This window comes from Cottoperca gobio, chromosome 1 (genome assembly GCF_900634415.1).
Source record: "Cottoperca gobio chromosome 1, fCotGob3.1, whole genome shotgun sequence".
In the NCBI taxonomy this organism is placed as follows: Eukaryota; Metazoa; Chordata; class Actinopteri; order Perciformes; family Bovichtidae; genus Cottoperca; species Cottoperca gobio.
Genome location: NC_041355.1, coordinates 8,098,483 through 8,110,756, shown reverse-complemented (window position 1 = coordinate 8,110,756; position 12,274 = coordinate 8,098,483). Strand labels below are relative to the sequence as shown.

General features: G+C 39.0%; 1 protein-coding gene across 1 annotated transcript; it reads right to left on the bottom strand.

The window, feature by feature from the left end:
- Nucleotides 1-1,335: 1,335 nt before the first annotated feature.
- On the bottom strand, nucleotides 1,336-7,402 carry LOC115014261 (solute carrier family 22 member 7-like). Its single transcript, XM_029440980.1, has 10 exons — nucleotides 6,914-7,402; nucleotides 6,709-6,812; nucleotides 6,112-6,266; nucleotides 5,664-5,832; nucleotides 5,386-5,509; nucleotides 5,189-5,298; nucleotides 3,217-3,431; nucleotides 1,928-2,036; nucleotides 1,533-1,739; nucleotides 1,336-1,450 (listed from the first exon to the last, which is right to left on the bottom strand). Exons 1-10 carry the CDS (start codon nucleotides 7,292-7,294, stop codon nucleotides 1,408-1,410), a joined length of 1,617 nt encoding a protein of 538 aa, XP_029296840.1. The 5' UTR covers nucleotides 7,295-7,402; the 3' UTR covers nucleotides 1,336-1,407.
- Between the last annotated feature and the right edge of the window lie 4,872 nt (nucleotides 7,403-12,274).

Below are 12,274 nucleotides of genomic sequence, written 5' to 3'. Positions count from 1 at the left end.
ATATCTTAATTATATTCAAATTAAAAGTGCTGTAGTAGCAGAAATGTGCAAAATACTCAGAGGAATGTGCAAAGGTTCCCACATACGGAGTATGAGGTAAAGTTTGTAGGGTACAGATGTGTGATCACAAATGACAGGGGGGAGGGAGAGATAGTGTCAGTTTAGGTGTCTGGCCTTGTTGATGAGGCCAACTGCAGAGGGGAAGAAACTGTTCATATGGCGTGATGTGTTGGTCCTGATGGACCGCAGCCTCCTGCCGGATGGAAGTGACTCAAAAAGTCTTTGTCCAGGGTGGGAGGGGTCTGCTGCAATCTTACCTGCACGCTTCCGGGTCCTGGAGGCATGCAGGTCCTGGAGGGATGGCAGATTGCAGCTGATCACCTTCTCCGCAGAGCGAATGACACGCTGCAGTCTGAAGGGTAGTAGATATCGGAGAGGTAAAGGAGAAAAAGGAGTGGACTGGGGACGGCACCTTGTGGGATAACGGTTTCAGAAGTGAAAGGGGTGGAGCACGGATGTATTAAAAGAGCTGGATACAGCGTTGGAGGCGGGGCCCAGTTCTTTCCTATGAAAGTTGCTAATTGGTGCATGAAATTACCCCGATATTGCGGCGTTCTTCCGCAGCCCATAGAACATGCGCACTCGCATTTTCCAGCCGCTCCCTCATGGCCAGAGTTTTACTTAGCTTTTCTGTTTTGAGTTTTTGTAGTTGCTTTAATTAAAGATTAAGATTTAATTAAAAACAAATATGTTGAAAAAATATGATACATCTCTACTTGAGTTAACTTTATATTAGGGTTGTCAAGCGATTCATTTTTAAAATCTAATTAATTACAAGCTTTGTGATTAATTAATCGCGATTAATCGCATATAACAATATACACACACACAAACACACACACACACTAACCACGTAGTCAAATCCTTTAACAATGAAATGTATATTTTAATAATACATGCACAACTACTAATTAATGCACATTCAAATGAATGAATGAATGCAATTAGGTATGTATAGATGAAGACAGCGTTAGGCAATCAATGAATGAATGATATACAGATATAACAATGAAAGTTGTCTTGGCAAGATGGATGAATTTGTGGGAACAAAGGAGACCAAGTGGATGAAAACTTTATCCCGTCATTCCCTTCTTCACTTCACTGGACCTGTAGACTGTCTGACTACTGGCACCTGACAACATACATATCCTGCTCTGCCTGGACCTGTGGTACTGTAAAACATCTGAGCACATTCAGTAAAATATTACATTGAAAAAAACTCATACAGGTTGTGGCTATTTTAGAAACACTTGCATGTTTATTCTTTTATTATTTCAACCATACTACCAACACTGATCTGTCCTACAACTCAACTTATTGGCCTTTTGGTTGCACTGAAGAAAACATTTAGGGTTGGGATTTCTCGTCAGATGTGGAGATTGATCTTCTTCTGAAACACAAAAGACATTTTTATATTGCAATATAACTTTTATTTGAATGTTTGAATTGAATCCTAATTAAGGTCGTAATACCTCTTGTGTTCTACCTCCTCAATAGTCTCTGGTAGACGGACGTTATGTGTCTCAGGAAGAAAATAACATGACAGCCCTGCAGCAAAAGCCACCAGAGAGAAAATCATATTCGGTAACTGGCCCCACGCTTCTTCAAGAAGCATGATCAGGGGGGATACAGACACGCCTATACGGGCCATGAAGGAAGCGTAACCCAATCCATTTTGCCTGTATTAAAAAAATACAACAAATATGTAAGTTTCAGGGATACAAATGCAACTCCAACAAGTCTGGAACACTGACTGATCTATAAAGACCTGATCAAGGTGTTCAGTTATCCAGATGTCTCTCTTCTGGATATAGATACTGTTTGTAAATGTGCATAATATAAGCTCTATATAAGATAGTTTACTAACCTCATTACTGTGGGGTAAATCTCTGTTGTGTATAGATATACACATGTAAAAGAAGCCTCTGAGAACATCTTGCCTATAGCCCCCAAAGCTGTCCGGAACAGCCCCTTACCTGAAAAGAAAAAAATGTGAGGAAAACATTTGACCCCACCTTGTATTGTATTTAAAGCTTTGGCGTCCCACAGTGGCCGTTTTTACTTATTTAATCTTCACTTACAGGACATCAAAAATGCAAGTGTCACAATAGACTACTGTGAGAAACAACCATCATAGCAAAAACATTAACTTATTTGTTCTGTAATTAATTTCATTTGAAGAAAAAACAGTTTATTTAAGGAGAGTTATAGTTAATTTGCATATTGTGTAAAACGAAATAGACAGCACACATGAGGAAATCTGTGTCTGCTGCAACTGTGTCTGTCTTCTTCAAAACGACCCACAGAGTGCCCCTTCCCCCGTGATGGCGTGCGCTACTTTAAATTAGGACCCATGGCAAACATTTATCCATCTATTGTATTGTATTTTAACTTTTGACTCCCTATGGCCCCGATACATATTATACATATTGGTATTTTTTTTAAAGCACTAATTAAAAACAGAAACAGAAAACAATGACATAAAGGCATTAGTAACAAATTGATTAGCAAAGTTAAGAAACATTGGAATGATAATAAAGCACCTGTGGGATATTACAAAAAGCATAGCTGTGGTGTCTGCAGGGACCCCAGTTGGCAAGGAGGATGCTTAAAGGAGACTTATTATGCTAATGTGCAGGTGCATACTTGTAGTTTCTACTAGAACATGTTTAAATGTTTTAATGTTCTCATACTGTGTCTGAATATACCTGTTCTCACCCTCAGTCTGAAATACTCAGTTTGAGCAGCCGTCTCTTTAAGCCCCCTCCCAAAAAAGCCCAGTCTCTTGTGATGGGTTTGTGTTTCTGGGTTTTCAGCATCTGCCCTCTTGATGTCTCTGCACCGTCATTGCAGCCGGTGGAATGACTGTAACAGCACTTTCTACCTTTATTAGTATAGTTGGGACATCACAACCTTGACAGCTCATTAAAAGGCACAGTTTGTGATTATGGGCTGTGTGCATATCTCCGAGGTTTGAGCGCTTTAAAACGTTCACAGTATTTATGTAGCACCTACACCTGCTTAATAATAATAATAAAAAAGAAATGGATATCTCACTTTTTACAATATGGGATCTTTAAAGTTTTGCTTTTTCAATTGTTGCTTTCATATATTATTGTTGCAGTAGCTATATCAGTCTCACTATTGATCATTTACCTAGGGGGACAAACATGTTGCAAAATAGGCACAGTGCAGTCAGAACGAGGGCTCCACCCTGACTCAACCTCCGGCCCATTTTGTTCAAAGTAAAAAAGATGAAAACTTTTGCTGGAAGTTCAATCACACCGTAGATGAACTGTGTGAGATAAATGTTCACACCAAATCCAGTGAGATTGAGGCTGATTCCATAATATGGGCAGGCCACTCCAAACCTATGAACAGAGAGAGCAAATTCTTTATAAACAAATACTAAAGTTACACATTTGCTCCAGAAAATACCGTACTAGTTTCTGATGCGCTTTGTGTTACATTACAACTGCATGTTAACTTACACTGCATGGTTAGGGTTAGGGTTAGGACCAGACTACGATAATGCACAGTGTCTTGGTGGGCAAAACATATTCCGTTATGTCATGACAACCTACCACTGACACGCAGAACAGCTGTGGTGAAACTGTCATCCAGTTTTTAAGTTTCTAGTTCTCAAGTTGAGCGATCATATAATAATAAAACTAATTTAGAAAGTGCTTTACAATAAAAACACTAATGAAGCTAAAACATAATAATAATAATAATAATAATAATAATAATAATAATAATAATAATAATAATAATAATAATAATAATACATTTAATTTGTAAAGCGCCTTTCAAAGCTAAAGTCAACCTCAAGGCGCTAAGTATGTTATGTAAAAGATATACAGACGGATAAAATAGTTACAATACAGATTAAAAAAAAGCCAAATGATAAAAGTGAGTTTTAAGAAGAGATTTAAAAGAGGTCACTTAGTTTGCCTGCCCGAGATCCTCATGTGGGCAAACTAAGCATCTGTGTGATGTGGTACAAGTTAAAAGCCTGGCAGCAGCGTTTTGTGTCTCCTGCAGTCTTTGGATGTTCCTCCTGCTGCTACCACAATAAAGTGCAATGCGGCAGTCAAGTCTGGAGGAGATAAAAGCATGGATGACCTTTTCGAAATCTGCGGCGGAAAACAATGACCTGATCTTAGTTATATAATTGTCTCAGTTGGGAAAAGCAGGACTGCACCACTTAAGACATCTGACAACGCTGAGTCGAAAATGACACCTAGGTTACGGGCCTCTTTTTTGACGTTACTTTGACTTTTAAGTATTTCAGATTTATAGTCATTCAATTTCAGGAAGTTTTTGGACATCCAATTTCTAATTTCAATGAGGCAAGAATACTGAAAAACATCAGTGGTGCCAGGCTTTAAAGGGACATACAGTTGCTTAAAATCTGCACAGCAATGAAAGTCTACATCATGATTTGCCCCAGGGGTAGCATGCATATGATAAAAAAAAGGGGACCCAGAATGGACCCCTGGGGGACCAAACAGCAGAGAGGAGCATGAGAGGAGGAGGCATCTCCAAACATGAGCGAGAAGGACCTGTTAGGCAAATGGGTGATGAACCAATCCAGAGTCCACATCACTGATACTGACATAGTTTTTCTGAGATGGACCCCCAGTCAGCGGGCGCTCAACTCAAATTCAGCCAGGAAAACCCCCAACGTTGAGAGTCACAGCAGGCTGGTGGAGCGCTGGTTCTAATCTGTGTAATGGCAGCAAAAGACAGTTTGCTGGGATCAGACCCTCTGAGTTGGGGTTTGCGCTGGCTGAATTCGAGCTGTAATTGACAAAGCCCACGGAGCAGCTCTACTTCTTTGACCTTTCATGTTGGACTGAGGGCAGACTGGCGCTACAGTGACTCACTATCACCTCTCGAGGTACAAGTGGTATTACAAGACATGACAGGGCCGGGGCTGTTCAGTTAGACTTCTCATTTCAGTAGATATTTCTGCATCACAACACATAGACGTCTTTGACATAACGTCAACACTGTCAATTGTTCACATTCTGTTGATAATGTTAGTTAGTTGAATGTTAAAATGTTCATTATGGCATATCTTACACATTATACATTTAAAGGCAATAACAAAACATGTATATACCAAACAATGGCAGTAAGTAGAGCCAGTCTCCTCATTTCGGGGGTCCTCACAAGGTCTAAAAAGGAATATTTTCTGTCTTCCTTTTCTACAAGTATTACTTTGGACAGAATCTGGAAAGCAAACAGAACATTTTGGTCAGAATTGAAGTGCATATCTATTTCTGATTAGAAGTGATCCGATTATGTAAAATGTTTTACCTCAGGGTTCATGTCAGCCATGAACTGCTCTCTGTTGTTGACTTTTGCACACTTTCTCAAGTAAAAATTAGCATCGCTGACCTTTCCATTACTTATCAACCATCTGGCAGACTCCGGGATCCACCTGCGACAAAGTTTGATTTGAAAAATCACATGTTTTATAAGAAGGATCTTTAAACGATGTAAAATGGTTCTGAACGTTCACATGGCTTGCTGGTATTAGAGCAGCCTGCAATTGCTTGTTATGGCTGTAAGCACAATTATTATAATTTCCTTACCGCCAGGAGACTATTGCCAGAACCAGCGGGGTGGATACTGTTGCAATCAGATACCTCCAGTCATTCACAAAATAGGCCAAAACCGGTAGCAGAGCAGTAAAAATACTCCAGTCCAGGCTCACAAAAATGCCCACTGCAGTTCGGTGCTTGATGTCGACCCATTCAATACCTATAAAGAGCAATGATAATCAATACTTACATGAATATTATTACGGTAGACTCATTAACACTTTATCAACATGTCATTTATTTTTATACTTATTGTAAGTAAAACCCAAAATATATTAAAAAGGTAAAATATTAAGTATTATCACCTCAACAAACATTTTACAAGTGACCTTTAAATTATAAAAAATGTAATTGAATTGTATGGTACTTTTTTCCTTATTATTTTCTGAGATATACAGTTTTAAAATGTTCTCTTACAGATGCTATGACAAAAACTCACAAAGGACTATGGTGATAATACTTATTCCAGCAATTCCAAATCCAGTGAGGAACCTCATGACAGCAAACATGGTGAAATTATATGAGAAAGCACTTGCAAATCCAAAGAAGGTGGTTGTCAAATAAGACATCAGAAGCGATCTTTTCCTGCCAAACCTGTGAGAGATAAATCATTTGATACATTTGTAGAAGAGGTAAAAGCACACAAGTATTTGATTATAAGAAGGTGTTTATTATATTTGAAATCGACAGACTAAAGACTAAAGAAAAGTAGTCCTTGGTCAATGTGTGGATTAGGGTTAATTGTCTGGTTGGGGGAAAGGGTAGAAAAAGGGGGGCTGTATTTCAGACTCTCTTATGCATAATTTATACCTCAAATTTTGGACCCACTTCTTGACTCGTACAGGTCGATTGTTAGTCAACAAACAGACATCGGGTACTATAACACAGCAAAGAGGCTAATGCAAACTATACCTATAATACAATAATTATAATGTAGCAACAAATATTTTCAATGCATAAGTTTATCTTATAAAGTAGTTTAATTTAACCACACAGACCCAAATGTTTCTGATTTGAGAATTAAAGCCATGAACACCTGTCACTAAGATAGCCAAATGCTGCCGCTCCAAACATGACCCCTAAGAAGAAGATAGTGGCCGTTCCTCTGTTCATTCTTCTTTGATCACAAACAAGATCCCACTACGTGTGAAACAGACAAATGACAAAAAGAAGTGAAGATTAAAGTGGCTAATCTGGGATTTGTGTTACTTTGATCCTTTTTAAATAGAAATAAAATTCACCTCTGTGGCCAGATTAGACTTGAAGGTGCTGGTATCGTACACCCATCCGTCCTGACACGGCACTGTAGGGAGTTCAGTCATGTTGGAGGAGTTTAGCAGCAGATGATACTGAGGCTGTGCAAACATCTGACAGGAGTTTGGAGTCCCGTCCGCCTGGACTGGAATACTAACAACAAGCCTCTCTGCCTCGGATAAATTCCTAAATACTCCTCCATCATCCAGAGAGCTGATGTTGCAGTGGTGAGAGGGAATAAACGCGATGAAGTTATTCAGCAGAAAGTGAAAAGGCAAAGTCATACGAGGAATTACCATCAAGAGGATTGTCCGTAATTGGAATCTCCCAAAGCCGTTCACCTCTACCAGCACATTCTCAAACTTCATCTTCAGAATAAACGATACAACACGTCCAGTTTGGAGTGAAGCTTAGAGAATAATATCACAAAGCAAGATGTTTGTTTGAAAGTGAGGGACTTGCCTTTAGCACACCGGTAAATGCTGTTGGTTAATGATCAGCACAGAGAAAGCTTTTTTTGGGAAACAGACACTGACAAGTAACATATTTTTGTAAATAAATGATTTGCTAATAATACAATAGTACATGCCTGCTGATTTAATCTTTATTTATTCAGGTAATCTCACTGAGACAATAAAGATCTCTTTTCTAAGAGACCTGACCTGACCTGAGAACAATAAACATTCACAAGAACACAATCAGCAAAACAAAAACCACACAGATCCACATCAAACAAAGAATTAAAAACAGTTACAAGAATAATAAAAATAACGTTGGATAATATATCTTTAAAATCTCCGAGGGGAATGTAAGACTCCAAAAGACTGTGTTTAAGAAGTGCTTGTATCACCAAACCCATTGGTTGTGCACTTTAAAGCCTCAAGTATCTCAAGTATATTTATCTTGTTTTTTTTGGAATCAGAAGTGACACGAGAGGGTGAAGCAAAGTACAACCGGACGCAGAATAAGACATTTTAGGCGACCAAAATCTTACAATTAACTTTCAAGATTGGAAAACAAACTGTGAAAGAGTTCAAATTCCAAGACGAAAACACAGACAACTCCCAGATAGGACAACACTGTGGTGGCGACATGTCAATCACAAGGTAGCCCCTAAAGCCTACTCATGATTTAACCTTTATTTTACTCTAAACGGGAACATCATTTACAATATTGAACATCATGTTGTGTTGTAGAAGACTGGAAACTAGCGATTGAGACCATTAGGAAAATGTTTACTGAGGTAATAAATCAAGTGAGAAGTAGCGTCCTTTTCTCATAGACTTCTATACAATCGGATTTCTTTTGTAAAGCAGTGGACTCGAGCCCTGCTTGACATCATAAAGAATGCACGTTTAAAGCAATTCTGCATTGGCTCCACTTTCAGACCCGGAGGTTACAGCTTGCTTGCTCCTTGTTGTTTGTACCCTGCAACATAGATTTAACTTGTTGTTTTATTATGAATCGATTACTGATTTCAGGAAAGGACATGGAAATGATTTATATTCCACATTATTTAGGATGACGTAACAAACTGTACCATGTAATCAAATGACCCATAATCCCCTACCTTTGCAGGGTGGACGGGATTACTCTTTAGCAGTAAAGTTCAGTGACGTGGCTAATGGTTTACCGTAGCTTTAATACTGAATTAGATGTATCTTCTTCTCCTCTTTGCCTTGGTTTCTCAATAATCTCGATGCAATTTGGCAGTTGTGTTTCAGGAAGGAGTGAAGCCACTAAACCAGATCCAACTGCCACCGCACAATAAGTGACTGAAGGGAGGCGATGTCACACGTCCTCCAATAGCATGATGAGTGGAGATTTGGAAACGCTGCATCCTAAAAGAGGTGTAGCCTAAACTGTATGAAAAATCAAAGTACTAAGGTGATGTAAGCCTGTTTTAAGTAGACACAGCAGAAAAGAAGATCATTGTCTGTGGTTTGTTGTGTACTAACCGTATGACCGTAGGAAAGAGTTCAGATGTGAAGAGGAATATGATCGTGAATGAGGCTTTTGACACCCACAACAATACGAATAACCTAATCTGAGGCAAAATGCTTAAATATCTGATCAAGAAATTCTTAGATATGTAGACAAAATACAAACAAGTGGCATAAACCAGTTAACAGCATGGCTCCTATCTCACCAGACCTTCTACCAACTTTCTCCAGGAAGAAATACACAGCCTCCTTCATTGTCACTTTGATGGATGCAAATATGAATTCTGTGAAGTTATTCCAAACATCAGGTCAACTAATTGTTTTATGGCACGTTTATGAGGACATCTCCTGCTTTAATGAAGGCCCCCTGATACAGGCATGTTTTTCATGGCTTTTTGTTTGTATTACTCTATAAAGCTCAACGTAACCCTCATATACAGGACTGTCTCAGAAAATTAGAATATTGTGATAAAGTTCTTTATTTTCTGTAATGCAATTAAAAAAACAAAAATGTCATGCATTCTGGATTCATTACAAATCAACTGAAATATTGCAAGCCTTTTATTATTTTAATATTGCTGATTATGGCTTACAGCTTAAGAAAACTCAAAAATCCTATCTCAAAAAATTAGAATAGTTCCTCAGACCAAGTAAAAAAAAAAGATTTATAACAGCAAAACAAAATCAAACATTTGAAAATGTCCATTAATGCACTCAGTACTTGGTTGGGAATCCTTTTGCACGGATTACTGCATCAATGCGGCGTGGCATGGAGGCAATCAGCCTGTGGCATTGCTGAGGTGTTATGGATGCCCAGGATGCTTCAATAGCGGCCTTTAGCTCATTAGCATTGTTGGGTCTGGTGTCTTTCAGCTTCTTCTTCACAATACCCCACATATTCTCTATGGGGTTCAGGTCAGGGGAATTGGCAGGCCAATCGAGGACAGTAATGCCATGGTCAGTACACCAGTTACTGGTGGTTTTGGCACTGTGGGCAGGTGCCAGATCATGCTGGAAAATGAATTCCTCATCTCCATAGAGCTTTTCAGCAGACGGAAGCATGTAGTGCTCTAAAATCTCTTGGTACACAGCTGCATTTACTCTGGGCTTAATGAAACACAGTGGACCAACACCAGCAGCTGACATGGCTCCCCAAACCATCGCTGACTGTGGGAACTTCACACTGGATTTCAAGCAACTTGGATTTTGCTCCTCTCCAGCCTTTCTCCAGACTCTGGCGCCTTGACTTCCAAATGAAATACAAAACTTGCTTTCGTCTGAAAAGAGGACTTTGGACCACTCTGCAACTGTCCAGTGCTTCTTTTCCATAGCCCAAGTCAGACGCTTCTTCCGTTGTCTTGAGTTCAGAAGTGGCTTGACCATGGGAATACGGCTATTGTAGCCCATTTCCCGGACACGTCTGTGAACAGTGGCTTTTGATACCTGGACTCCAGCTTCAGTCCACTGTCTTTGAAGCTCCCCCAAATTCTGGAAGCGACTCTTCTTCACAATGCTGTTAAGGCTGCGGTCATCTCTCTTGGTTGTGCAGCGTTTCCTGCCACATTTCCCCCTTCCAACAGACTTTTTGTGGATGTGCTTTGAAACTGCACTCTGTGAACAGCTTGCTCTTTGAGACATTTCTTTTTGTGTCTTACCCTCCTGATGGAGGGTTTCAATGATGGTCCTCTGGACAGCAGTCAGATCAGCAGTCTTCCCCATACTTGTGATTTAGTTTACTGAACCAAGCTGAGTGTTTTTCAAGGCTCAGGAAACCCTTGCAGGTGTTTCGAGTTAATTAGACGATTCAAGTGATTCGTTGAACACCCTACTAGTATACTTTTTCATGATATTCTAATATTTAGAGATAGGATATTTGAGTTTTCTTAAGCTGTATGCCATAATCAGCAATATTAAAATAATAAAAGGCTTGCAATATTTCAGTTGATTTGTAATGAATCCAGAATGTATGACATTTTTGTTTTTTTAATTGCATTACAGAAAATAAAGAACTTTATCACAATATTCAAATTTTCTGAGACAGTCCTGTATAAGCCTCACTCAATAGAAGGAAAGCCATGCATGCGTGGAATAAAGATCTGTAGGAGCACAGGCAAATATTGTGTTTGGTGCATTTGTTGCCTCACTCATCACTCTCGAGACAGCAACTGATTTTAAGTTTCCACGGCAGTCTGAAGGCAGAGGTCTCCAACAGGAAGGTTTTTGAAAGCGTTCTCACCATGAAAAGTGTGAGAAGTGTGAGAAGCTAATCAGGACATAATATTTAAAGTTTGACACTTTACTAGTGAACCTTAATTTGTGATCTGACTGGTATCACTGAGCAGCTTCCATGTAAAATAGAATAAAGTTGCTCCCGGAGCTACTCTGGAAGAAGGACCTTCGCCAGACAGAACCCCTGTGAAACCGGGAAAGCTGATTTCTGTTGAAGCATTAATGTGAAAAAGGAGAGTAAAAAGTACACCATGATAACTTCAGTCCCCCCGACACCAACAAATACAACAATGTAGTCAGTAGACCAACAGTTGACCAACAGTTGACCAACAGTTGACCAGTGAAGTCTTGCTTCTTAAAGATCTTCATCAGGCTCAGACATAAAGGAAAATAATCTTTCTAAAGAAAAACAAGACCCGTTTCAAAAAGCATCGATTGGAAAGTGGCCAAGGTCACTCACATTACTATTGTTCAACTCAAAGATGCAAGTGAAAACAATGTTGCCCTTATAATAGCACAATAGAGCCGACTAAGATTGGTTAAATAATGCAATAACACTCAAAATGTTAAAGTATATTACCACTTAAATTGTTGAAGCAGGACAACTTTCGTCTTCCTGGGAGCATTAATCGCTAACGAAACCATTGATGTACCTTTACTTAATAAGCTGGGTACTTTGATACAGGAAAAAAACAAACTATTAAATGGATATATAAGTGGACTATGAATTTAAATCTAATTGGACATAATGATTGCATGTGATTATCAGTTTCTGTGTTGTAGCTGCAGCAGAGTAGTTTCGTCGTTCCCGTATTACTTCTGCAAACCACAGTTTCAAACTCAAAGTTTAATTCCATGTACGGGCATCCTGTCAAAGAACAGCAGTCTTACCTCATCTATTTACTGTAAGACAGCTTTATAATGTCACCCTGAATTCTATTTCACAACCCAATTTGACAGCAATGAGCAAATGATTATTAATGCAACTTGTAACTGTAGTGGTTGAAAAACAACATGCAGTGTGTTATTCTTTCTGTATTTCTTTCTGTAGTTAACCAGTGACGTTATTATTAAAAGCATAACGTCTGCACTGATACCATTTCATCTCACTTTAAAAATATCTTCAATATTTTATAAGGACAAGTTCATTTTGCCATCGTGCTGCAGCTGCATGAT